This window comes from Anser cygnoides, chromosome 3 (assembly GCF_040182565.1).
Source record: "Anser cygnoides isolate HZ-2024a breed goose chromosome 3, Taihu_goose_T2T_genome, whole genome shotgun sequence".
NCBI lineage: Eukaryota > Metazoa > Chordata > Aves > Anseriformes > Anatidae > Anser > Anser cygnoides.
This window is the reverse complement of record NC_089875.1, coordinates 13,051,032-13,077,953: the sequence shown is the minus strand read 5'-3', so window position 1 is coordinate 13,077,953 and position 26,922 is coordinate 13,051,032. Positions and strand designations below refer to the sequence as shown.

At 43.9% G+C, this 26,922-nt stretch overlaps 1 protein-coding gene across 3 annotated transcripts; it reads left to right on the top strand.

Moving 5' to 3' along the window:
- The first annotated feature begins 3,357 nt into the window (after window positions 1–3,357).
- On the top strand, window positions 3,358–25,487 carry B3GNT2 (UDP-GlcNAc:betaGal beta-1,3-N-acetylglucosaminyltransferase 2). Of its 3 annotated transcripts, none has more exons than XM_066993479.1 (2): window positions 3,358–3,600; window positions 23,029–25,487. In XM_066993479.1, exon 2 carries the CDS (start codon window positions 23,038–23,040, stop codon window positions 24,229–24,231), a length of 1,194 nt encoding a protein of 397 aa, XP_066849580.1. In that variant the 5' UTR covers window positions 3,358–3,600; window positions 23,029–23,037; the 3' UTR covers window positions 24,232–25,487. The 3 variants fall into 3 exon arrangements, with proteins under 3 accessions (XP_066849580.1, XP_013051651.1, XP_013051652.1); XM_013196197.3 differs by lacking the exon at window positions 3,358–3,600 and adding an exon at window positions 3,834–3,987; XM_013196198.3 differs by lacking the exon at window positions 3,358–3,600 and adding an exon at window positions 5,072–5,161.
- The last annotated feature ends 1,435 nt before the right edge of the window (window positions 25,488–26,922 follow it).

The following is a 26,922-nucleotide window of genomic DNA, read 5'->3' as shown; positions in this document are numbered from 1 at the left end:
CAGAACAATTTTAATATCAATTTTTTTTCAGGGCTTCCTTATTTTCACCCAGGCACAACCAGCCATCCAGGAGAGATTGTGCTGGGACTGTGTTTCAAGCAGTCCATCACGTCTTGTTCCATCCTACCGTGCATGCTGGAGGTGGCCCGGGGACTGTGCTCCCTGACAGTTACACTGGCAGGTGTCATTAGTGTCTACTCCATCACCAGTGCTTTAAAAAGTGTATTTTATAAGGTTACTCATCACTCTGCCACTCCGCTACCTGCCTCAACAACTGGATATAAAATCCTCTTCCCCAGCAGGCCCTGCCAAGCTGCCTATGGTTTGTTTAAAGCAACAACAACAACAGCGAGCCTGGGAACAGCGTGCCTAGGTGCTGTTAGCAACTGGTTCCCATTAATTCATGTCTGAGGTTGTATCAGGTCATGACACAGGATGGCAGGGCATCAGGTGGATTTGTCTTCTCCTGACGGCACTGTCAGTTAGCTTGCGCTAGCCACAGTGCTCACCCAGTGGGGTGAGGGACATACAGGGATGTGTCCTTGCCCCAACAAGAGCACTTGGGGCAGGGGGGTGAAGCCTGAAGGGAGGATGTAGGGGAGAATTGCTCAGAGGGATTGTTTTGTGATAACGCGACTTCATTAAACCTGATGACTGACAGAGGAGATTTGGGTTGAAGCCCTGCAGCCCGGCATTGCACTCACTCTTACTCCTGGTGGGACTGTTTAATTGCCAGTGCCAGGTAAGAAACCTCCCCAAATTTAACACTTTGCCCTGCATGATGTGCAGATACAGGGAAGGTCACACTGCCTAAACTCAGGGGAGTGGAGCTGGAAATCAAGCTCCTGCCTTACTCCCCACTGAAGTTTTTAGGGTACAGCTGCCCCGAGCACAGCAGAGATAGGGCAGTTAGGTAGTAGTTTGACGACATGCTGTGCTCAGTGGCGATGTGAATTGGATCAGGGAATGTATTTGGATTAAAACACCCTTCCTCCTCCTTAAGGTTTCACAACGCAGCCCCATGACCAGTCAAGTCAGCGCGATTGCAGAGGAGCAGGCACAGTTGTGGGTGTGGGGCCGGGAGGAGGGAGAAGTGTCTTTCCCCCGGACAGCAGGCCATCCATTACACCATCATTCAAGGTCCAAACTCTGCAGCTTTAATGTTTTTTTTTTTTTTCCAGGCTCCTTAGCACCCAGTGTTATGCAGAACACTTCTATTTCACTTTTGTTTTCCCCCCCTTTTTTTTTTTAATTGATCTTGAAGTACAGTGTTATGAAATGTCCTTTGCAATGGAGCCTAGCTACTGGTGGCCAGATACTTAATTCTCCTTTCAAGCCTTGTATTAGTTAATAGACAAAAATGCTTGCCAGTTTAGGGTAATTCATCCCTCTTCTGTAATCTTTCTACTTTGATAGTAAGGACAACTTTAGTGAAACGTGAAGTACATATATAAATATTTGAAGAGGAATGAAATATGCATTGTCCCTCTGAATGTGTCATGGATGGGAACGGCCCTTTCTTTCTCCTGAATAAGATTTTGGGGCAGTCTTAGGACCGCTTCAGGAAACTTGCTGCAGGTCTTCTATGGCCTCCAACGCTTCATGACACGGAGTATGGGGAGCTTGGTATGTACTGTGGATACTCGTGTTGCTTACCAAACCAGTTGTGGCTGTGGCTGTGCACATCAGCTACCCAGTCTTGGTGAAAGCGAGCACTGTAAAATGGAAGAGCATAAATGTGTAATTTTGTGGAGATTCCTGCTTTGCAGTGAAGGCAATTTTTAAATGACTGTGCGAGGTGACATTGCTTTGGTTGGGTCTCTCCTTCAACTGTCTTGAGAATGCAGGTGCTTAACAGAGAAACAAAAATGGCACGTGTTCATTTTCTTCCTGTATAGGACAAAAAGATGTGAGGATCACAGTCCTAGGGAACTGTAAGTCGGTCTGCTAATTGCTGTTGATCTGGCCATGACAAGACTGAAGACTGTGCTCCTTGTTGTAACAGCGTATATTTTTATGTTTTGTTTCAGTGAGCATCCTGGGTCTCAGAGATTTCTCTAGTTTGTTTAAATAGGGCTGCTCGGCTAGGATTTGTAGTCTCATCAACTTTGCAAGTAAGCAAGCAACAACAACAAAAAAAGAGGGTTACTAAAGAGTGAGTGAGTCATGCATGATTAGTATCAGCTCTACAGGGCAAATTTCCAAAATTTGAAACTCAGAAACTTCCTTACTAAGGGAAGCACTGATAACCTAAATCGGTCCCTTTCTTCTTCCAGCTGAAATCTGACAGAAGCTTTGTGGACCATCACCTAAAACTGAGCCAACTTCCTTCTTGTTTTAAAAAAGTAGAAACCTACTGAAAAACGTGATGTGTGACAGCACTTTCCAGCGTGGCTGGGGGGAAGTGTTGTTTTTTGCTCGATGCTGTGTGGAAAAAAGAAGGAAGGAATAAATATTGTCACAACGATGTTTTGTAGCCATAATCAGCAGCCCTCGAGTGTAGAGGCGGCCGCTCAGAGAAATTCTTCAGAGTAGGTATCTACCTCAGAAAACCTGTTTTTATTGCTGTATGAAGGAGGGAAGGAGGTGAAACCTGCCTTTGTGAGGCAGAAACGTGTTCACCTCCCTGCACCTCAAAATGGCGCCTGAGGTGGGCACCGACCTGCAGCGGGGGGAGCCGGTGACACCTCCCTCCCGTGCTGACAGTGCTGATGTCTTGATGGTTTGGGGGCACCCGGGGACATTGATTTTCCTGTCTCATTTCTTTTTTATTGTTATAATTGTTAACATCAGAAAGGCGTCGAGGGGGATCATGGCGTCGGAGGGGGGGAAACGTGGCGGGCGGGCGCCATGGCGGCGGGACTGGGCAGCTGTGCTGGGCTCCGTGATGGATGGATGGCGAGGGGATGGATCTTCCGTGAGGCTGCCGAGCCCCCTGCAAGCCGAGGGGCGGTAGGGGAGAGCGGGAGAGCGGTAACAAGGAGGCTGTGCCCTGCTCGGAAAGGACCCAACCGAGGGGGCGCTGCCAGCCCTCCTCTCCCCTACCCTCCCGCACACCAGCGGCCGGCACGGAGCTCCGCCAACCACAAAAACAACCGGGGAGGGCGGGGGGGGGGCGGAGGAGAGGAGTGGGCTCAGCGCCCCCCTCCCCACGGGCCCCACGGCTCGCCCTCCCCAGTCAATCCGCTGAGGCGCCGGCCAGCCGGGGGCGGGGCTTGAGCGGGGGCGGGGCTTGAGCAGGGGCGGGGCGGGCCCTTTGCCGCCCGGCCACGCCCCGCGGCGCGTGAGGGGGCTCGCGCGGCGGCGGTTGGGGCGGTTGGTGCGCGGTGCGCGGCGCGCGCCGCGGGCGGGCGGGCGGGCGGGAACGCGGGTGCGCGCGCGGCTCTACCTCAGAGCCCCAAGCACTCCCCCCCCCCTTAAAATTCGCTCTTTGGGGCTCTTTTTTTTTTTCTTCCCCTTTTTTCCCCTTCTTTTTCTCCCGTTCCCGGCCCCTTTCGAGCCGGCGGCGGGAGCCCAGCCTGCGGGGGAGCCGGGGGAAGCGATGGTGGAGGTGGCGGCAGGCGCAGCCCCGGCGGAGCCCCGCGGCAGCAGCCTGGCGAGGTGGGTGCGGGAGCGGCCGCGGGGGGGCTGCTGAGGGAAGCGAGAAAAGAAATTAAATATATATATATATTTATTTCACGTTCACCTCCCCGCCCCCGTGCTTGTTTGTGTGGAGGCTGACGGTGTGTGTATGTGTGGAGGGGGGGGCGGATGGAGCCGTGTGTATTTATTTAGGATTTTTTTTTCTTTTTTTTTTTCCCTTTTTTTTTTTTTTTTCTGGGGGAGGTGACAGGCGCTGAGGGTGGGGTTAAAGCACGCGGCCACGAAGCCTCCTCTCCCCCGGCGCGCACGGGCACATGTTGCAGCAGCAGCCCGGCGAGGAGGCGGCCGGCCGCGCAGCCTCCTGGCATGGGTGAGGTCGGGCCAGCGCAGCAGGCTTCAGTCACCGTACGTGCGTCGTCGCTTTGCCTTTTTCTTTTTATTTCGATGTAGGGGAGGAGATGCTGAAGCCTAGAGCTCTCGCAGCGCAAAACCTGAGGTGAAAAAACCCGAGGCGTTGAGTTACCGCAGTGCCGGCTGCTGCTGCAATCCCTCCCGGGCTGGAGGAGAGGATGCGGGGCCACAGCAGTTCCCCTCGGGTTTCCTCGGGGGTAGGGGGCACCTTGCCAGCAGGCTGTGCCCCAGGAGGTTAATCGTTAAGCTTTATTTTGGCCGCAGCCCCGGTGCTGAGGAGGTGGTGGATTTTGAAGCGCAAATGTTTGGGCTTGGGTGAACCTGTCTGGATAGGGAAAGGAGGGTAAATGCCAGTTTTTAACTCGAGTTGGTTGGAAAAATATATGTTGCTTCATGTGATGATGCTTTTCAGTCCTTTAAAACTTACAGAGACATACTGTACCGTGTCAGGAGGGGACTTCAGGTTACTCACTGCGATTGTGGCCAAACTGCAGCTCACAATTCATTAGTCATCCTGGAAAAATTTGTGGTGAAAGTTACTTGAGTAACCCTTTAGTCTGACCTCCCAAAATGCTCTGTGCTGTCGGAGTTGATTATTAAACAGCCCTGTTTAGTTTAACTATGCAAGTCAAGAGTTTACTTGAGTCAACTGTTTTTTCCTGTTTTTTTTTTTTAAACTTTGGGCACAGAAGAGTTTAATCAGGATGTGGAAGGATGTATGCGTAAAATTACATGCTAAGTATATAGTCTGAAAGTTCTTGAGGAAGCATGATTATAGTGCTCTCCTTTGAGGAAATTTCTGGTTGATTATTCCTCCTGTGTTAACGAGGGACAGGCTCGGTTTTACTTCTCTCTTGAAGTTGCTTAAAACGGTTTTGTGTTCCCGCAGTTCCGCTTTTGCGTCAGGTTTGGATGCTGTCACGGAGGGGTGTGTGCGGGTGGGGTGGGGCGGGGGGAGATGACACGCAGGTTCATGGTGCCCTCAGTCGTGGCTTTGTTGAGGTGATAAACCCAGGGGCTGGCTGGTGGGACCAGCCACCTCATCACCTCAGTGACCCAGCCTAACGTCTGTTGAAACCACCAGAGGAGCTGAATTAGCGCTGAATTATTGCCGGGTGCGTGGAGCGAACGAAACAGAGCATCAGCTTTTCCAGTTCAGCTTCTCCAGGTATTGTTTTCAGTTGTTTTTCTGGGGGCAGCGAACAACTTGAAAAGAGAATGGACTCTTTGTGAAGTAACAAAATATCTGCATTTCAATTCATCCCCTCTATATTTTTTAATACTTGAAAATATAACTTGAAAATATATTTGGTTGGAATCAAAATCCTTTTTGCTTAAAGGAAACCCAGATTCAGCTGTTCTCTCAGAACCTGTGGTTTTCTCCCTGCAATGTTGCAATGCTGTCCTTCAGATGGAAGGAAGCAACAAACACTGCATAAAGTGATCAATAATTAGAACTTGTTTTGAGTAATTTTGTCATGTGAAGACTGGTTTCGCTTGGATTTTTGTTTGTTTCTGGTCCCCATATACTATAAATAGAAGTAGAAAATGGAGGAAAACGAGGTACAGCTGCAAGGTAACACTGCTGAAGGAACTTGTTTTGAAGGTCATGCATTTGGTGACTGGGAGTGCTAGCTAACCCTCTTGTGCCCTGTCTAGTAATAGGTACTGCTCACCAGTCTCCCTAGACGTTGTTCCTAACAAACTGGATGTTGCTGGTAATCAAAAATTTGGTTATTATTACCTGCAGGCTCCTCCTAACTTTTTAAAAAATGCTTCGGGGTAATGAAGATGCTGCTGAGGGAGTTGATGCATTGGTATCAAAGGAGTGATTCCTCCAAAAGGCTTTGAAAAATGAGAAAGTGGATAAGGTGTTTTTGTATTCCGTGCTGACAAATAGATGTCGTTCTCTGCATGAGTAAGTTACGCTGTGAAAGGGGGGAGAACGGCTGGATTGGAGCGTGACTTAAAGGCTCCTCGGCTGTGATTGCCAAGGCCTAGGTCCTCAATAATTATCATTTTACTGCCACCTGGTGCAGCTGGTTTTGTAGTGGGGCTCGCTGCCATGCTTCTGGGGTTCAGTGGAAAGTGCGTGAGCGGCTCTGTTGGAGTGCATCAAGGAATGACATTCCAGGTCGGTATTTTTACTGGATTTGGCTATGCCTCCTGCTGTAGAAATCACATTTGTTTCTTATCTTTTTTTTTTTAGGTGAAGTGTTCGTGCTGTAAATGGGTAGAGCTTGGTAGGCTTCTTTTAGGTTTGTCATACGCTTGAAGCTTCTTGAAGTGTATACTTCTAAAACTTATCAAGAATAGGCCAAAAAAAAAAGTCAGGAATATGCTCATTGTGGCAACAAAGTTTTAATAATCTGTTTTATTTAGTTTTATCAGTGTATCTTTGTAGCAAGCACTGAGTATGGGGAGGAAAAAAAAAGTATTTGAATAAAATAATGAGGCTTTTAACAAGTTCCGTTTTCATGTTTCTGGAAGGCTGCTAGAGTTGATCAGCTTCCAAAAGCTTGAAACTGTTTCTCTCCTGTGTTGCTGGTTGGGGATCTCTTCCCAGTATGTATATTTATCATCTTTTCTCTTTCTATATAGTAGAAGCGCGTAACTAATTTTGAAGCGAGCAGATATCAGGTGCTTTACAGATTGCAACTTTAACATTTTTTTCAAGTATACCTGATTTTAATCCCTAGTGGTTGTTTGTGAAATAACACTTTTAACTGAAATGTTAACAGTTAATTTAGGAAGAAGGTGTGGTCATTATGGTTTTGAGCATGAGAGAGCACGGGATTAGTATTTGATGTTTGTACTGTCGTAGGCTATATTCAGACAAGCGCTTCGCACAGAAGAATTTGTTGCTGTGAGTGCAGTTAACAAAAATTAGTAATTTAATCTGCCTGTTATGCAATGGTCTGACCTCGCAAGTGTGTCTTTAGATGTTTTTATCGGTCTGCTGCTATTTTACAGTTGCGTTGTGCAATTCCTATGTGCTTAAAACAGCAAAAAATAACCAAGAAAAGATGAAGTTGAAATAGTAAAACACAGGCTCTTCCCATTACTTCAGCACAAAGCGAGCACGTTGCTAAGTGAAAGCTGAAGAACAGCTATCTCGGATCTGGTCAGATAGCAGCATGGTTTTGTTCTTTTTACACAGGAAGAACTGACAGGCACATTGAGCTTGATCCTGCATTTCTCTTCTTTTTCGCTGATTTCATTGGGCATTTTTGGATGTAAAAGCTGAGTATGCAGTCCTCAGCAAGTCTGCAGGTCATGTAAAACAGAAGGAAAAGACTGGACCATTAAAATGTCTTGCGATGAACTGTACAAGAAAGTCACTGAGTTGGTGCTTCAGGAGAAGCAATTAGCATTTAAGTAAGGAAACGAATCCCAGTGTGTGATGGGTGTGGTGCTGAGATTTTTAAAGGAGAATTGATCAACTGATTTCATCAGCAGTTAAGAAAGTTTTGTTGTTTCAGATAAAATAGCAAGTGCTGAAAAACATAATCTTTGAGCTAGTTTTGTTCCTCTTTGTAAATAACTTCTGAAATTTAACAGCTGCTTCATGTTAAGCTCACAGAAGAGTTACTCTGCGAGTGGATTGACAAATGACACAAATCACAAGCCAGCTATCTAAATCAAACAAGCAAGAAATCTGCATTTTTTGGGCGGATGACTCACTTCAATCTATTTCCATAAAAGATGAACTCTCATTGGTGACGAAGCACCGGAGGATGTGCAGGTTTGTAGGAAATGTTCACGAGCAGCATGGTATCGAAAGCTACGTGCCCCGTCAAGGCTTCCTGCCCCAGGCTGCCGCTCAGCCTGCGCCGGGTTTCCTGCTGCTCGCATCCTTCTCCAGCTGCTCTGGGCCAGCTCGGCGGCCTCGCAGCCGCAGGGAGAATGAGCTTTCCCCTTTTGGGGGAGGAAAGCCGTGAGACTGGCCTGGCCACGAGTGGAGGTGAGGCCTCTGAGGCAGCCGGTGGGTTTTGGGAGCCATAGCAGCGGCGAGAGCAGTGCTCCTGTTGTCGTGCGGGTGTAGCTGTTTGTGCAGCTGTGTGGTGAACTGAATTGAGGAACCGGTGGGGTTGAGAAATAACCTTTCTGTTTGCTTGTCTTCAGGGTTATGCGTAATGTAATACAGAGAGCTATGCAAATCTGGGAAAGGCTGGGATTTCTTGATTCGGTATAAGGAGCACAGCTTGCTGAATGTCAGTTTGTCTCGCAGATTTAGTGCTGTTTCACCTTACTTGGGTAATGATTTTTTTTAAGCATACATTTAAATGTTAGAATAGTTGTGAAAGGCTGTCCTTGGGATGGAGAACATTACTGCCAACTGTTGATTTGCTTTTGGGTAAAAATAAGACATACAAAACAGCCTGAAGTTGATTACACAAACCACTCTCAATTGCAGTGGGTAGTTTTGTATTGGTTTGCAGGCACCAGGTACAGGAGAAATTCCTGCTTGGATTTAGAAGTCTCTAATCAGGTTAGGTGCTTACCTACTACTGGTATCAGTGGGAATTAAAAGAACGGGAGTTAATTGCTTAACCTGCTTAAAGGTCTTTTTGCAAAAGCCTCTAGGTACTGTATGCATCCTTAGCTGCCTAAAAGTGTGGGAAAATTTTGTTCCCTTTTCCTTAAACTTGATATGTTAGAATGAGATTAATATTTCTCTTTCTACAAGTCTGAAGGAAGAAAACTTCCCCACTTCACAACTCCACTGTTTTTTTTCAATGTTGAATGAATCAGAAAGATTAAAACCTTTTTCTGTGTTTTTGGTATTTACACTTCAATCCTAAACCAAAGAAAGGCGAAAAAAAATACCTTCCATGTATTTGCATTCTTTAACATTAATTTAGTTCAGTACTGTAAATTGAGAGGCAGATCCAGAAATTCTGACTATTATATTTGCGTTATGGATTTGGTTTGAACTGACACTGGATTGAGTAACTGCATAGCATTTGCTTTGGCTGGGGTACGTGACCTGAGATGATGGGAAGCTTACTGTCACTGCTGCATGTCCCCTCACCCAGCTGCTGGCTGCAAGTGCAGCAACTCGTGGAAAGTGAATTGAAACCAGCGTCTCTTTCTCTTAATGAGAAGTGGAATGGTCTGGGGCCAGTAGCTGAATTTGATGTACACAGTTACAGTTTTCTTGCTTTTTTATTAGCGTGACTTATGTCTGACAGTCTAACATGGGCAAGAAGGTAGAATAAGATCTTTGATAACCTGAAATACAGTGCTTAAGGGATGGGTTTGTTAGTTGATTAAATAGCGAATGCTGTGTATGTGGATGTGAAGGTTGTTGGAATATGGTTTAGGCAGTATTAATTACTGGTTATAAGATAAAGCTGGTGGAGATTCTGAGGAGATGAATTGGCTTGTTTGTGGATATTATGGTTATTTGCTTCTTCAATGGGTAGACGAAATACATTTTTAAATTTTTTTTACTAATACAGCATAAAAGTATGAGGTAAGACAGCCAGTCCAACAGACTTTCTTTTTAATTATTCACTAAAAGCAACAGTCAGGTTTGCACTGTTACCCCTTTGTTCTCTCGTACCATGACCAGCACCAATCCCTGTGCTGACTGTGGTAGGAAGGTGGCTTGTTACACCCTTCCATAGCTTTCCAGTCGTTACGGGAAGATGCTGCTCGAGTTGAGTTAACCCCACTAACAGGTACCAGACCACAGCACAAGTAGTGGTGGCTGTGCTAGTTGAAGAGCGAACCAACTGATGGTGTTATGAAACGTGCCAGAGACTCGAGCCCCGTCGGGCCGTGGTACAGTTGAGGCAGCCCAAAGGCTGGTGGCTTCTGGCGGGCCGGGGCTGGTACTTGCCTGGCTGGTGAAGGTGGCAGCAAGATCAGCAGGAGCAGACTGCAGCAGCAACGTGCTGTTCCCTGAAAGCTTATGCAGATTAAAAAATGGGATTGGCTGTGAGGGTCTTCCCTCTTCTCCTGTGCTGTTACTGCATGTGGCACGGTGGTGAGCGGGTCTGGCTGGTGATATGAACCAGGTGAAAAGCAATTGCTGCTATATTGCGAGGTTCTTTGTCGGCCTCTTCAGTGCCCGGAGCTGGCTCACCCCAGACAGATCTGTGCAAAGGTGGGATGGGACTGTGCAGTTTATAGTGGAAGGAATAAATAACAGGAATTTGTCAGCCTTGACTGACACTGCTTTAAACTGCCATGGAACTATACCCCACTTGAAAGTGAAGTGATGAATGATAATTTTCTTCTGAGAAATACTTCTGTTGCCATTCAGTTCTTTTCTGGATTCTGTAAGATTTACTGTTCATCCAAGATGAAAATACTCAAAGGTATTTTAAAAACTGAAGTTCATAAATCAGAAGCAGACAGCTCTGGCTTATTCCTAACAAACGTCACAATGGCATAACTCTAAAGCTTGAACTGACCTTAGAACGGCATGTGATTTTTGTGTACTGGCCTGGGAAAAACAGGTCGCTCTCCCTGCCGTGGGCCCTCAAATACTGAGGTATTAAGCTTGAGTATTTTTATAGCAAGTTGAGACCTTCCCCAAGGCTGTCAGTGTGAAATGTCAATTAATAAAAAAACTGTTTTTACTACTTAACAGCAACTCCCCTATTTTTTTGTCACTGTATTTTGGATGCATGGTTAAGAAAACGTGCACAGATGTTTAGTGTGGCTATGCATGCTAGCGCGGAATGGTAATACCGGCACGATACACCAGTGCACTAATTTGCAGAGACACGGCTGTAGGTTAAATTGCCTTATGTAGCTGTGGTATACCTGTGGAGTGCTATTGCTTTTTTAAACCCCCGTTGTATGCCCAAACTAATAGTTTATACCAATAGAAAAAGTGGAATATAGGCTAAGCCTGAGTTTATGGAAAACTTTTAAATATGAACAGAAGGCTTTTCTTTCGTGTACCTTCATCTCCTACAGGGACATTGGAATCAATTCAAGTATGAATTGATCATTCAGCCGATTCAAGGATTTAATTTTGATTGCATTAAATGCAATTTTAACTTGCACTGAATTCAACAGGTACACGATCTTTAAATATCATCTTTAAACTAAAACCAGACCTTTTTTTTTATAAGAGATGTCTGTAATATCCTCAAATATTGACTGGTTGGGGCTTCTCTGAGTGATTTACTGGTAATAGGCTTTCTAATTTAAAAAGGAGTAAGAAGTAAATCCCTTTACAGTTAAATGTATTGTGACTTGGTTTGATACAGGGTTGGACGTGTTCAGAGTGAGGTACTGGAGATCTTGTGGTATCTCCCCTGTAAGGATTCTGTCAGACAGGAATTTCACAGAAACTGTCCTTAAAGAAGTTTTAAATGTTTTCATTGTAGTCCTGAATTACCTTACAAAGAAAACTTGATCCAGACTTCGTGGATGTTGCTGCAATACTTCCAAGCAGGAATATGAAGTTAATAAAACTTCTGTTTCATAGGTGCTGTTTGATTGATGTATCTTAAAGCTGACCACCTGGTAACTTCTGCTCTGCTTGTGGTGCTAGAGAGAAGGAAGCAGCAGGAGCTACTCAGAATGGTGACAGAAAACATGCTTACAGTATAACTTAGTCCTTCAAACTTTGAGGTTTTCATAACAGGACATCCTCTTTAGCAGTAATGAAAAGACTGTTCAGTCTCTTTACTGCAGTCGGAAGCTGACACCAGTAGTCTCGGGACAGCAGTTGAGTCGGATGGTAGGGAGTTTTGGATTCTCATTACGCTTTTACAAATCCTAATGTAGTAGGGATTTCCCCACCTTTTGGTAGCAACTTCTGACAAGTTAACTTCCTGAGTTTTGTCTTAGCATAACAGCTTTGAGCGAAGTCTTTAAATGCTGTGTTATCTGATGATGGCTTCGAGAAGTGAGACCTGGCAGAGAAGAAACCTGCTGAATTTAGGAAGTGGTAGTCCGAGACACGTCAATGTTGGTAGTGCTCACAGATCCCCTGAGGTAGCTGCAGGGTCTGTCTGCACTGCCGCTGGGGGAATTGGCTTCAATGATGACACGATTCCAGTGACAGCGTGTGTGCTGGCGCTCTTATCTCATGCAGACTGAGTCTTCGCTCGGGTGGTTTGTTGTCTGGGTGAGACCTGATGATGGAACGTGGTCCCGACTGGCTTGCGGGGTAGAGGTGCTTTGTTGGGACATGCTTTCCCTACTTGCTTGTGGTTGTGACTTGGATGAGGTTTGAGGGGCTGCAAGTGGAGTCTTGCATTCTTTACTTTCAGAGCAGTAGCTCATGGGGCACAGGATGACTTTATCATCCTCGTGCCTTCCTTCTCTCGTCATTGCACATTTTTTTTGCAAGTAGCTGAATGGAATACTTGAAATGAACAAAATGGCAAGGCTAACATAATAAAGCCATTTTCTGTGTATGTACACAGTGCTAGATCATAGGCACTATCAGCCTGTGTGGAGAAAAACTTTTGCCTAATCTGTAGTTCAAATTGTATGATCTATTCTGTAAGCAAGCTGAGGGTCACAAAACTGGGCTGTGATTAACAATTCTAGATGGTATTTAGAGAAAATGCCATGTGTTTTTTGTACTGGCGCTTTTAAAATTCTATAAAACATAACTTTAAAGTTAGATTCTCTTGCGTTTATCTGCATGTTGTATAATAACCTTCATATGTTTTATAAAATAATTTTAATTATGAAGTAGCAAATATAGCAGTGGTGGTAATTTCTACCTTACATACTCTTTGAGGCTATTCCTTTATTGCTGTGTTTGATCCACCACAGGAAATGTAATACAAGACATAATGCAGAGAGGCTTTTTGGAATGTCACCTTCATAATCCAGTAGCTGCTATAAGAACGAAGGGGAAGGTAGCTGTTCAAGTACAGAATATAGCATTAGTGCCCAGTAAAGTCAGTCAGAGCTCAGAAAGATATTTCCTTTTTGCTGTAGTTTTTCCTTGGCTGATGGCAAAAGTTCGGATTGTTGCAAAAAGTATGTGGGCCTAGCTTGGATGACTGAAAAAATGGGCCTTGTGAGTGCTACATTACAATATCCTAAAGGCTTCTTTCCAAGCTTGTTAAATTACCGTTGGACTGAATAGTACATGATCATTAGACCGGCTTGTCTTCCTTAAGTTTATCAAGCACTGAAGGAAAAAATAAAAAGAGAGCATATCTGTAGGATACAGGATTAAATGCTTGCCACATGGAGTGAGATCTTTGTGTGGGGAAGTTGCAACAGTTTATTTCTCTTCCCATTTTTTAGCAAGTCAGTTGGAAATGAGGGATTTTCACCCATCTGTTTGCAGACATATGTTTGTTCAGCTTATTTTTAGAAGATGGATCCAAGCTTTTTTCCCCTGTGATTGCAAATGTAACCTGCCAGATGAATTGAGAATGAACAGTGCAGTTATTTCCTGAAGTCTGTAGGTAGCTGCAGTGTTGTTGCTGCTGCAGGAGGTTTCTTTGTAATTCGTAGGATATGCAATTTAGAACTTAAATTCTACCTGTGAAGCTAAGAGGTTTTACTTAAAAGCAATACCAGAAGAAGAGGGACAGTGAAGAGCTTTGTCCCTATGCCTAGGGTAGCTCTGAAGCTTGAGGTTTGGAGGTAGTTTTCTTTTATGAAGGATGAGGGAACTGAAGCTTCAATTCTTCTGAACCAGTTTCAGACTTGAAAAGGTGGCGTGCCAGCTAAGTTTGCAACTGGTAAGATAAATCTGTGGTAGGGCTGGAGAGGGCCCAAGTTTGTCATAGCTACTGTGAGCTTATTTTGTGAGCTGGCTGAGTGCATGGGTGGGGGTTAGCAGGGTGGAAAGCAGTGATTTACAAGGAGGCAGCACTTCTGTGGCAGAGGGTGAGCTGAGCAGGAGAGGAGCACAAAAATGTGTGCTTCATTAGAAAACAGGCAAGCACCTAACAATCCTGGCAGTTTCAGATGAATTTTTGTTCATGCAGACTACTTGTTTTCATCGGTCCATCTCAGGAAAGAGGGAGGGAGACTCAGTCTGGGAAGGGAGTCCCCTTGCTAACCTTAAAGCGTAGCACAAAGCTGATTAAACTGCCTGTGGTTCTGTGCACAGAATGTGTCATTCCCTCATATCATGGTCTGGGAGTAACCTGTTATTAATATTAAGGCTTCAGGTCCACTTAAACTTTTTACCTGACAGCCAAAATAAATAATAAATACTGATAACTTGTGGGTGCTAGAAAATGAATTGAGGTGATGTAACTTTATGTAGGTCACAAGACAATGATGTCTTTCCTGGAAAGCAAAAATAACAAAATCTGAAGTCTTTGATCAATTCAGCATCACCCTACCTGCCATAAATTAAAAAGCTTCCTAAGCTAATGGGAATGTGCTCAGATGTGTGTGGGAAAGTTATTTTTTAAATTTTGTGGCTGTTTTTCAAGTAATTCTCTTCCCTTATGATGATTAGCAAGACTGCGTATAATATCTGGCTTGAGCCTTTACTAAACACCATTGATATGGCTCTAAAAAGAGACTTCACAAATACTTATGTGAGCTTCAGTTAGTAAATGCTTTCTTTGTTGCCATATCCAAAATGACTTAGCAGAAGCAGGGAGGAATGACAAGGATACACAGCAGTGCAAAAGATTGCTAGAAAGAAAAAGACTAGAACTTTTCACCTTGGCAAAGAAGAAACTGAAGGCAGATGAAAATTTACGCTTGCCACGCCAGCTATAGAGCAGATAGGGGGAATAATGGAAAAATTTCTATTATACTTGCACAGAGTTCCCCTTTTGTCTGGTAATTCAAAATCAAGACATTCCAAGTTCTTGCTGTATGAAGAATCGAGGAATTCATTGCCAGTAAAGTTCACAAAGGTTGAAAATATAAATGGGTTCAAAGAGTAAGTGGAAAAAGTGAGATTAGCTTCACTAACAGTAATTAAATGTGGTTCGCATGCAGTTCCTGGCCCAGAACGTACTCAAATACCTTGCTGCAGCAAACCAGGTGAGTATTACTAGAGAAATGCCTCACTGGCCTAGTGTGGTGTGACCTTTATTTTTTGAGGAAAATGTTGGAACTGTGCTAAAGATAGCTAGTGGGAAACAGAATGGAAGCAGAACGTGGAGTTAGGTTGGCTTTTACTCAGACTGTTTACAGTTCTTCATGCCTCGAGCTGTGTTTAGGGAAATTACAAGCACATCCTTCCGTGGCCTTTTTAGTTACTTGAATCGTGAAATTCCATACCCATGTTGTGCTGGTGACTCTTGGTGCTGAAATGTGGGAGGACTGACCTTCTCGAAAAACTAAATAACATGCTGAAAGTTCAAAACATGTTGAAATTGATGAAAGTAACACAAACTGCTCTAAATTTCTTTTTGTGTGTAATGTGTTGTTTTGTTAACTTCCTCTGCTGGGTCTGTCTGGGATGGAGTTAACTTTCCCTGCAGCAGCCCATCCCAGCCAGACCCAGCACACTTCCCCAAGCTGGGACATTGCTTCAGGCTGACTGTGGCGTTGGAAGAACACAGAAAACGTTGAGTGTTACTCAGCAGTAGCCCCTGCAATGTGCTTCTCCAGAAGCAGAATACCAGTATCTGTTGAATATGTGCCAGTTCTTAAGATGTTCTTAATTACCATTGTGTAAAAGTGGGCTTGTGCGAAGTTCTGAGAGGAAAAAGTGATACGATTGTGTGTAGTTAGAAAAACAAATAGTGTTCAAGTTCTTAAAGTTGGACAGGGCGCAGACTTCTTTTGTAACAGGTCAGGGATCTTAACCTCTCCTGTATGTTCTCAGGCTGTTGTTGGTCACTCCGTGACTGCTTTTGACTCACTGAGTAGAACCGAGGTATTAAAGGACCCATGCCTCTCCCAAGTGGGTAGAGAGACTGTGCATAGCTCGTGATGTGTTTAATTAAATGGAGTGTTTTAGTATCATTATCTTCAGAGCAGCAGTGCTGCTATTGGGTGCACTGTTGCTAGCACTATGAGGAGTTACTGCGTGCACACCTACTACAAAGGATATCAGGCTTCAAAATGAAGCCACGTGTTGAGATCTAAGTCTGCATGGCCCCAGTTACAGCTCATCTCTGCAAAGAGCTTTCAGAAAGGTGGAGGTTTTTAGGTAATTGAATTTCAGCTTTGTTTTAACAAATTCCTTACAGTCTGATCCTGAACCGGTAGAGCGGTAGGTGTAGTGCCTGCAGGTAGCAAGGATTAATCTCTCCTTTGTCAGCCTTGGTAAACAAATGGACTTTTAATGCTTGGGTATGGCAGTCAAATAATGCATGCAGGTTACTCAGCCCACTTAGGAAATACAGTGTAACTCCTGTCCTCGGTAGAAAATACAGGTATTTACAGGTAAAGGTCATGGCTTCTGTCAGACTCAAAGAAGAAAAAAATTAGATGTTTTACCCTGTCTCTGCATGATCTGCTCAAAGACTGGCATTATATGGCTGCTGGCACCAGGGCACGTAATGTTGCTGATACGATGCTAGCTAGCCTCTCGTTAAAGGGCGGCAAGGATTACGGATCCAAGACCAAGGCATTACTGGTGTGTTGTCAGTTATCCCTGCCGAAGAGGGGAGATCTCTCTGCTCTTTTTCTCTTCTACAGCGAAAGCACACTGCGTTGCTCTGATGCTTATCAAACCTTCCTGAGAGCTGTTTTAGTTAGCAAGCACACCTGCTATTTCCCTCACTTAGTTTTCTGCAGGGTTAGTGATATGAACTGACCTACAGAGGGGCCTGGTGGAGCCGCTGCGAGGGAGGGATTGGGCCTGAGCTGTTGGGGACAGGGAGGAGGAGGGAGTGTCCAGCCGAAGGAGGGCTCAGGTGGTTTGGTTGCTTCAGCTGCGCCTGGATCCACAGCCTGGGACTGCTGTTAGAGGTGAGGGTAGAGGCAGGCAGTCTGGTTACACGCATTGATTTTCTCTCTGGAGTCAATGTGAGCGAGCCTAGGTTTGATTTCATCTAGGAGCTTGTTGCCAATGCAGGAATGCTTGTGCAGTGTGGGAAGGTGTTGACACCGCCGGAGGTAGTCCATATCATGCTGTTCTGGGCTTCCTTTCCCAGGGGAGTTGTTAATTGTCTGTGCTAAATATTCAAGCTTATTTAAGGTGGTTCTGCTTTGGGTGGTTTGCTGAGCCACAAACCTGGGTGATACACTGCTGTCAAGATGGCTCACTGATAGTCACAGCTTGCTTCTGTGGCTGTTGAGCGTTCGTGTCAAGACTTGAGATCAATAAATATTACTTGTAAGTAAAAGCATCAAGGAAGAATGTTTTAATAGCAGACAACTGGTCTTGGAGTCAAGAAATCGATGTTCAGTACATCTAGAAAAACTACATTTTTTTAAAATGGAACTACAGCCTTGAAAATGGCTGGTGTCTTATGCTCCCCAGAACTTTTCCTTTCTTATGCAATAAACAGGAATACTGAAATTTCTTTATCTTACTGGAAGAGTTTGTGGGTATTCTTGTGCTGTGTTGTGGAGCTGAGTGCAGATCACTGCACAACAACAGACTACGTTGCCTCTTGAAAGCAAGCCAACGTCCTTGCGTGGTTCAAGGTTGTGCTGTGTGAACCTACCTGCTGACTTGGAGCTGCTTGCAGCGCGGTGTTGTTTTGCATTGTGCTCAGTGGTGTGTTTAATAAAACTTAGCTCTTTATTTGAAAGAGATGATGGAGCTCGCTTTCAATAATAACAGTAATACTTTTTTTAGGGGTTAAAATTTAAGTAGTCACCAGCAGTCTGTCCACTTGCATAATTTATTGTGGGCTTCGCTACTTCAGAACAAGACGACGACTTTCACGTTTCTGTCAGTGTTAAGGTGCATGGGATTGCTTTCACTCCTGTAGCTCCCTTCTGAATGCCTGTTCTTCTATTTCCTGTTACAATTGTGCTCTTAATGCCATTGCAAGGGGGAACTTGGGATGGGTGCTCATTTCTGTACAGAGTGTGACGATACAGTCTGTAGAGAGCTGCCAAGGAAGCTTCAGCGTACAGCAGTGGGGCATCTTAGTAGGATGCTGCACTGCTCAGCAACTTAAACATCAGTAATAATCAGCAAACAGGGTCAGTATTTTGTGTTTGAACATAGGGCGCTTCAATACAAGGGTTGCTAATAAGAAACTTGTAATAAAAGAAAGTTCTACTCATTCTGAAAGTGGCGTTCCTGGAGCTGACGTATGGTATCTCAGTTACCAGAGGATGAGCTACTTATCTGTTATTTTTAACAGTCAGTGGGTGTTTTGTTGGGTGTATGCAGAATGAACTAAGTTAGGTACACGCTTGGTCTGACTTCTCACGAAAACTTCTTAGAGTTGCTTGCTTCACTGGTAAAATTGTTAGGATCGGCTGTCAAAATGTTCCCCTTTGCCGCTTGGTTTCTTGTGGCCATGTCCTTGGTTATGATGGCATTCCCAACAGAGCACCTTCCTGTCCTGCCTTGAAGTAGGACAACATCTGGACGTGGAAGCACGTTCCAACGCTTCAGAATTTGGATGGATTATATGGGGTTGCACCTAGGTGTGTGTTAGTTATGTGTCTGCAGGTACAGGTGTGTGTTAGTTAGGACCAGTTAGTGCACCCTCCGAGTCCGTTGGGCTTCATTGTCTTTATCCTAGAGATGATTGTTTTGGCAACACCTGCCTCTCTTCCTCATACCTTTTTTGTTTCCTACAGCCAGACCTCAGTAGAGGTCTTGGCTTGTTTTTGTCCGTAGCGATGTCTTGCTATCAGGGTTTAAAACTGTCTTCATGTGTTTCACATGTTAACTGCATGAGGTCATTACAGAAAACAGGGTGCTGTACTAGTAGGGCTCATCAGAACTCATCTGTAGGATCCTAAGTCCAGTGTGAGACTGTCAAACTGATGAATCACGTGGGGCCGTAGCATGCACTTTGATAGACTTGTTTCGACCTTAAGTGTGGCTTCCTCCAGACTTGACCCTTTTGTCACGGGGTATCATGGCGCTGTTTGTCAGAATGCTTGCTTCCAGGAAAGTGTCTTGTGTAATTCCTGGGTGTGTGCATCACTGCCTGGTCCCACAGTGGTGCTGCTTTCTTCCCACATTCCACTTTTTCATCCACCTCTTGATCCCAGTGCTCCCTTGTGGCTCTGCAAATATCCTTCCATCAGTACCTTAGTTTGACTGCAGCGGAGTAGAGCTGGAGAAGGCAAATCCCCCCCCCCCCCATTTATGCAGAATAAATCTCCCCAAATACTGTCTTTGTAGCGGGCCCTTGATTCATCCCAAGTATGGTTAACGTTAACCCATTTTTCTCGTCACGTGGTTGCTTTCTAAGGGCGGTGAACAAATGGACTTTGTGTGCAGTGGCAGTGACACACAGCTGTGCAGCTGGAAGTTGTGTAAGCAGAAGTGTGGGGAGTTGTACAAACTTGAGCTGATTGCTAGAGCTGTCTTCAGATCGCTGTAGCTGAGAAGTGGGAAGCAGACACTGAAAACCCGTAAGTCAGGTCACCGTTGAAAGTAGGTGTTTTTTCACCTTCCTAGCCAAAGCTGGAACAAGGTTTTGTAGGGCTTCTTGTTCCTAAGGTTCTGTACTGTGATTTGCTTTACTGATACATAGGATTTGCTCATTTTACTTTTTATGTTAGTGAGCTATGTGCAGGAGCATTTCCTATTTTTTAAGACAAAAAGCAGCAGGAATTTTTCAAGTAGTGTTGCTTTGTGCTGCTCATCTTGGTTCTTCAATGAGTTCTTGCATCAGTTTTGTTGGATGGATTTAAGTATGAACTGAATCCCTTCTAGTTTGTTTTTGGCTTCCTTAAGAGATCTCCCATTCTCATCAGTCAAAGGAAAGGCAGCTGGAAATTTTGTAATACAAATGGTGATAGAAGCTATTACTGGAATAGGAAAATATCTTGTGATCTGTCCAGATGGCTGCCGCTAAGCCGTGAGTCGGAAATGGGCGCTGTCCTGTGCTCCACGATGCTGCTCCTTAGCAGGCTGCCCGGAGCACAGCACCTCCCCTGCGCTGGTGCTTCAGTCAGCCACTGCAGCGTCAGCAAAGCAGATGAGGAACAGAGAACTGCCTTGAGACACAGGCTGAAAAATGAAAAGCACCAACAACAATACAAAAAAAAGCTACCTCTCCCATTATGATGAGGACTGTAATATTGTATATTGTGATAAATCCTATTCCCTTGATATGAAATTGTCTAATGGGCATTCCCTTATCACTCATATCTTGAGATATGATGATAGAAGCTTATACTAACGGTGGACTTTGAGATTCCATCTTTATCGACAGAAATAGTTCTGTTCATTCTATTGCTTTCAGTTCAAGAAGTCAATCTGCTGCTATGAGCTAGGGTTTAGCACAACCCCTCTTTGGTGTTATGTTTTTTTTCTTTTTTAGAAGAACACCTTTTTAACAAAGCACTTTTTGTCCCTTTTTGTGGGTAGCCTTTATTCTTGGCTTAGTATTCATAATATGTATATTATTTGAATGCATCTATTAAAAAAAAACCTCGTGTAGACAGCTTAATTACAGAACAGAATGCTGTTTTGCAAAATTGTCGATAGATGATCAAGTCTTACATAACTTAAGTCTTTCTCGTATTGATACTGAATGTTACCTATCTTTTCTCAGAAATATTAATCAGCATTATTTGGTAACTTTTATAAAACGAGACTGATACTGGAAGTGTGCTCATATGTGGGACTGGCAGCACTTACAGTGCATTATTTGATGGAGCTACGCTGATCTTGCTAGACTGGTGTTCGTTCTGATGAAACATACAACCAAGTCTAACTAATGGAGATTTTTTCCGTGTAGGATCCACGTCCCATTTTCTGCAGGGCTACAAGTGAAAAAAGGAAAATGAAAGAAGATCTTGTAGTTACATAATCTGAATACTTACCCTAAAGACTTTGAGATGTAAAGGGTTTTGTTACATTGCTGAAATAGTCTGTGCAAGTGGTGTTCTGAACAATCTCAGCTCAAGCACCCAGAAGATGAATTGCAAAAGCGTTGAACGCACGGAGCTTAGTAGCTGGGGGCTGTGACCAGATCAGCTGCACAGCGCTACATATTCTGGAAAATCAGGCTCTGACTGAGCTCTTGACAGTCCTGTGTGTGTTTGCTATTTCTGGGGGAGCTTCTCACCCTGTTGTCCATGGAGTAAAGGGATCACAGGTAAAGTACTACGTCACTTGTTTTTCTAGCGAGGGGTGCTATAGGAACACCTAAGGACAAGGTAAATGAGCACTGATACGCACGCTGAGCTGCATGGAGTGGTAGGAAATGCAGGCAGCTGCTTCTCCAGTATGTGTGTGTGTACTGAATGGGAAGAGGAGAAAAATAGTAGATGATGGTCTCTGGTTTTAGTTGAGGCTGCCACTGCTTTCTGACCGTTCAGCTGTTTGGCTTAAATGATGGCACTGACCATAAATATGTTTGTGTGTCTTTGAGGTATGGAAGAAAACTAAACTTTGAACAGCAGGCTTCACAACTGGTTGAGAGGAGGACATTAAAGAAAGTAGTTAATGTTAGCCCACAAGAGCATATCTGAAGATGGATATGCAGATGCTACAGGAGATCAAATGAAGGAAGAATAGGGATTTTTCTCTGGACAATTCCTGCTTTCTAGGAGGGTTTTTTGGTTTTGCCTTTTTTTTAATATTTAAATTCAGTAATACTCTCCCTTTGGATTTAGTGACAATTCAGTGGCGAAATAAAAAAGGATCACTGATTTACCTGCTGCTGTCTTACTGAAAGTTGTGTTTGGCTTGCTGAGGAGTAGAAGACTTAAAACCAGGAGAGACCAAGGGTCACTATAGCCCAGGTCTCTGGTGATGTGGGAGTAAGTAAAAGGTGAAGAGAAGCACATTGTGCACACGTTATCAAGTATACCTTCCTGACTGCTATTGCTCTGCCTTCTGAGCTACCATTTACAACTGGGCTTGTGTTCTTTATTTCATTTTTTTATGGTCTTGCTGTAATTGTACTTCAGGCAAATGAAAACTGCTTTGACATAGTTCTCTATACACCTGAAATGTAGTCTAACTCTTACTCGTCCCGAGTTACTTTCTAGTCTGATATCCAAATTTAGAATGGTTCGTTTGAGTTTTCATGTAGCTTGTACATTGGTTCTGTAGCCCTCTAGGCTGGTAAACAGCTGGATAAGTGTTACTGTAGAGGAACACGGTTTTGGGGTTGCTTCATGGTACACCTTCCATTCTGACAACTGTGGAAGAGAGAGGGCTTGGTCCATTTGCGCTCTCAGTAAGAAGTGGAGACATATTTCCATATAGCTTTTGCTACAACCACGAGCTACAACACTTGCTATTATTCCTGGTCTTACATGTATCAGAAACCTCTGCTTATTTAATTTCTCTTCAGTTGCTTTTTCTTTCCTAGAAATAATTGCACTTCATTTTCTGCTGCCATTCACACTCTTTTCCAGTTCAAGAAAAAATTCAAAATTCATTGTATCCTCTGTCTGCAGAGATGTGAATAGCAGCAATGCAGCTGGTCAGTTTTGTCAGCCTCTCTCCCAAGGAGCGGCCAAGTGAAATGGCTAGAAACAAACTGTATGCTTTAAAATTCAGCTCTGCCTATTCTGTAGTTGGAAGGTACAAAAATACAAGTATAAAGGCTTGGAACTTATTTTAAAAATAACTGACCTTATTGTACAGCAATTCATTCTGTACCCTTAAGCTCACCTTGCTTGCAAAAAAAAGTTTCTCTGCCTGCCTTTGCCAAGCTGAGGGGTGAGGTTCTAATTACTGTACAGTCAAAAAATTCAAGGAGACTTAAGTGAGGATCAAAATGTGCTTGATAATCTAGACACTGTAAAATGCCATGTAAAATTCCTAATTAGGAAGTGGAAATCTTTACCTTCTTACCAGCATTTTGTTAGCCTGTGGAACCCCAAACCCTGACTAGCTGCAGGTGTGCTTGTATTAGAGGTAGATGAGGTTTTGCTTTTGTTGTGTATAGGTGACCTCTGTCTTCAGGCTGCCATCTCGCTTGTTCTTCATCTGAAAGTAGCTGCATTTTTATGAAATCAAGAACTTGATAGGAAGAAAGCTAAAAATCTGTTGTTTTCTCTTTCCAGATATGAGAAATGAGTGTTGGACGCAGAAGATTAAAGCTGCTGGGAATTCTGATGATGGTAAACATTTTTATCTATGTGATTGTGGAAGTCTCCAAAAGCGGCAGCCAAGAGAAGAATGCAAAAGGCCGTGTTATTATACCACGCAGCAAATTCTGGAGGAAGTACACTCCTCACAAAGCTTATTGGAACAAGCAGCAACAGAAGCTCGAGCTGCTGTACAACCCGATTCTGACTTTGCTTTCCAATATGACTGTGGAAGAGAACTTAATTTCTAACGCGAGTGTTCTCAGTTCCTGTGACCCTGACCCGTGGGTGACTTCAGAGGTTAGTGACTTTGCAAACTTGCCAGAAAGATTCAAAGACTTCCTGCTTTATTTGAGATGTAGAAATTACTCATTAGTAATGGATCAGCCAAACAAGTGCAAACATAAACCTTTCCTGCTGCTGGCTATTAAGTCACTTATACCACACTTTGATAGAAGGCAAGCAATTAGGGAATCCTGGGGCAAGGAAATAGAATCAGGAGATATAACAGTCAGAAGGGTCTTCCTCCTTGGGCAGACCCCACCAGAGGATAATTTTCCTGACCTTTCAGACATGATAAAATTTGAGAGTGAAACCCACCAAGACATTCTGCTCTGGAACTACAGAGACACTTTCTTCAATTTAACTCTGAAAGAGGTGCTGTTTCTCAAGTGGGTCAGCAGCAGTTGCGCAGATGTCCAGTTTATTTTTAAGGGCGATGACGATGTTTTTGTGAATACCCATCAGATCCTGGATTACTTGAAGAGCTTATCAAAGGACAAAGCCAAAGACTTATTCATAGGTGATGTGATCAAAGATGCTGGACCTCACAGGGAAAAGAAATTGAAGTACTACATCCCAGAAAGTGTTTATGAAGGTTCGTATCCTCCGTACGCAGGAGGCGGTGGGTTTCTGTACTCTGGTGATCTGGCATTAAGACTGAATAATGCGTCCGACCAGGTACTCCTGTATCCTATTGATGACGTTTATACTGGAATGTGCCTTCAGAAGCTTGGGCTGGCTCCGGAAAAACACAAAGGTTTCAAAACATTTGACATTGAAGAGAAATACAGAAATAACATATGTTCTTACACAAACTTGATGTTAGTGCATAGCAGAAAACCTCAAGAAATGATTAAGATTTGGACACGCTTGCAAGATCCACACTTAAATTGCTAAAGTAATGTGCATAAGTGTCTTAAATACACATAACTTTCCAGGTTTGGGTCTGACTTTCTTGGTGAACCATTGAAGCTCTGTTTAATAGTTCTTTTCAAATTTTCTCTGGAAATTTCTTCCTGTACCTTTGAAAGTGACAATAATACTAAAGTCAGAGGGGATGGCACCAAGACTTGGTCCTGATTTTTCCACTGTACTGGTGGTTATTATGTCTCAGTATCTATCTAAATTTTAAAAAGGACTTGAAGGATGTGGCTTGCCTGCCAGTGATAGGTTACCTGTATTGGAAGCAGTGATTGCATACTACAGAGCATCTTTCATTAATTGTGATGGTGGAAGATAATTTTTTTTTTTCCTTGAGTAGTGTTTGTGTGGGGCTGTGTGGAAACCACTGTAAATGAACAACTCACAAATTGGGGGAATGTAGTTTTGCTTTAAGTATGAAACACGAGACTTGATTTTTTAACTTACAGTTTTCAGTCTTTATGCACCCCAAGCAGTATTTTCTCCTTTTGTGCAAAGTGTGCCTGTGTCTGAAGGACTTACTCTTTTATTAGATAATGTGTTTTTTGGTGTTTTGTCTTTTTTAACATGAAAAGAGCGTAATGTTCCAAACACCCCATAAAAGAGCTGAACATATAAGGGAAAGGCAGAGCAGATTTTGTTTGGGGCTGGGCAGTAGGTACAGTTCTGCTGCTGCCCACCCTGAGCTTTACACGTAAGGTAAAGCTGACTTGTAACTCATGGTATTTATGTGAAAAGCTACTCTGGTCAGTCCTTGATTTCTGTTTTGGCACTAAAAGTGATCAGGTAGCTGATTTGATAAAAATAACTGAAATTGCACATTGCTTGTGAGAGCACAGTTTGGATCTCCTGTAAAGCAGTAGTGAGTCTAGGATTGCGTTTCCTGAGAGGTTTGGATTTTGAAACAAACTTTGAAGTTGCATGATGTCTCATCTAGAGTTAAACATGTTCTCAAAGTTCAGATTTTCTTCTGTATTTCCACATCTTGCTTATAAGAGCTATTCTAAATAGTGATTGCTTCCTTTGTATATGTAGAAGTGCCTGTCTATTTATTGTTCAGATGGAAGACCAAAACATTTTCTTAAATATATTTTGTGTAACATTTTATTTGTATAGTGTTGTCACTCAGATATTTAAATAGAGCATGATATTTTAAACCTGTGAGATGTGTAACATGTTAAATAAAGCTAATTGTTATTTTTGAATTTGAAAAATAAAATGTGATTTAAATATTTCTTGTAATGCTTCATTTGAGATGCAGTGTTGGCCTAGTGCAATCACACTCGGTAGCATTCAGTAACACATTTGGGGAGTTAGGAGGCTTAATTCAGCAGCTTTAACACTTGGGTATTATCAAGAAAATGTTGCTGCACTTGTGGATGGATTTGTTGGATGCTGCAAGGGATGGCAGCTCTTGCAAGGGTAAGGGAACATCAGGTGCCCTAGGAAAAACAGTACATGCAAAAATCATTGCCCGTATGGCAATGCCATTCCTCCCATGAAAGGAGCTGAGGAGTACCTCGGATGGCTTACAGTTTAGTTTCTGTTTAAAGTAACTCGGTAACTGTACCTCTTCGGGTTTCTCGACCTGTTTTCTTGCTCCTTCCTTATCTTGATGTGGGATTTTCTTGTTGTTGCCTGGTTGAGGGGTAAGTTTTTCTGGTCTTACACCTCTCACTTCTGCCAACCCCGGGACAGACAGACGGACTGCACTCTGGTATTGTGCCATGAGGTTTGGCCCCAGTTCCTTGTCACTCTTGAGGAATTACACCTCTCTGAAAGCTGCAGATTTTACTGTGCGTGTGTTACTTCCTACTCGCCTTCCCACCCATGCTAGGCACCCTGTTTCTTTCTAAGTACCAGTGTGATTTTTGTCAGGAGTTTGGGCCAAGGGAAAGAAAAGTTACACAGGTGATGGAGAATGCAAGTAGAGATGTTAAGAGTCTTCGTGGACTGGAGAGAAGAAAAGGAGGGCAGTGTGGGGTAGAGAGAAAGAAGAGGGTGAGCAGCAAATTTGGGGATGAATTCCAGGGAAGAATCGAAGAGCAGGTTGCATAAAGAAAGGGACAGGAAAAGAGCCCGAGAGTTAAGTGTTATGAGTAAGGTGGGGTGGAGCGTGCCTGTGATACTAACCTGTTAGTGAAATGCGTGGGATCTGTGGGGTGCCAACGTTGTTTATACCATTCCATAGCCACGAGATGAACAGAAAAGCAATCTTACACAGGACACGACTGAGAATAAGAAAAAACAGGCTGAGCAATGCTTGCCACGGGAAGCACTGAGAGAAAGCATCTGCCTGCCTGCCTTCTGAGTGACACGAGCAGGGAAAAGGGAGGGGAGGAGGAGGCCGAGCGGGTGGACCCAGTGAGCTAATAGGTAAATAAAAACAGTGGGGAGGGAGCCGGGCTCACTGCCCTTGTTTACCCTGGGCGTGGAGAAGCCGGTGACCGTACTGCCCTCTTGGGCTGCCAGTCCGCTCCCATGGGGAGAGGAATTGTCCTGACAAAGAATAAGAGTCTGGAGTAAATGAAATAAGAACAAAGATAAGGAAATGGGCTGCAACCAAATGAAATGGGGGTGTCCGCTAGGGTGTATCATTGGGAATGTGGGGATTCGGGGACGTCTGGGAACAGAAGATAGAGCATACTTCAAAAGAAAAGTGAGCAG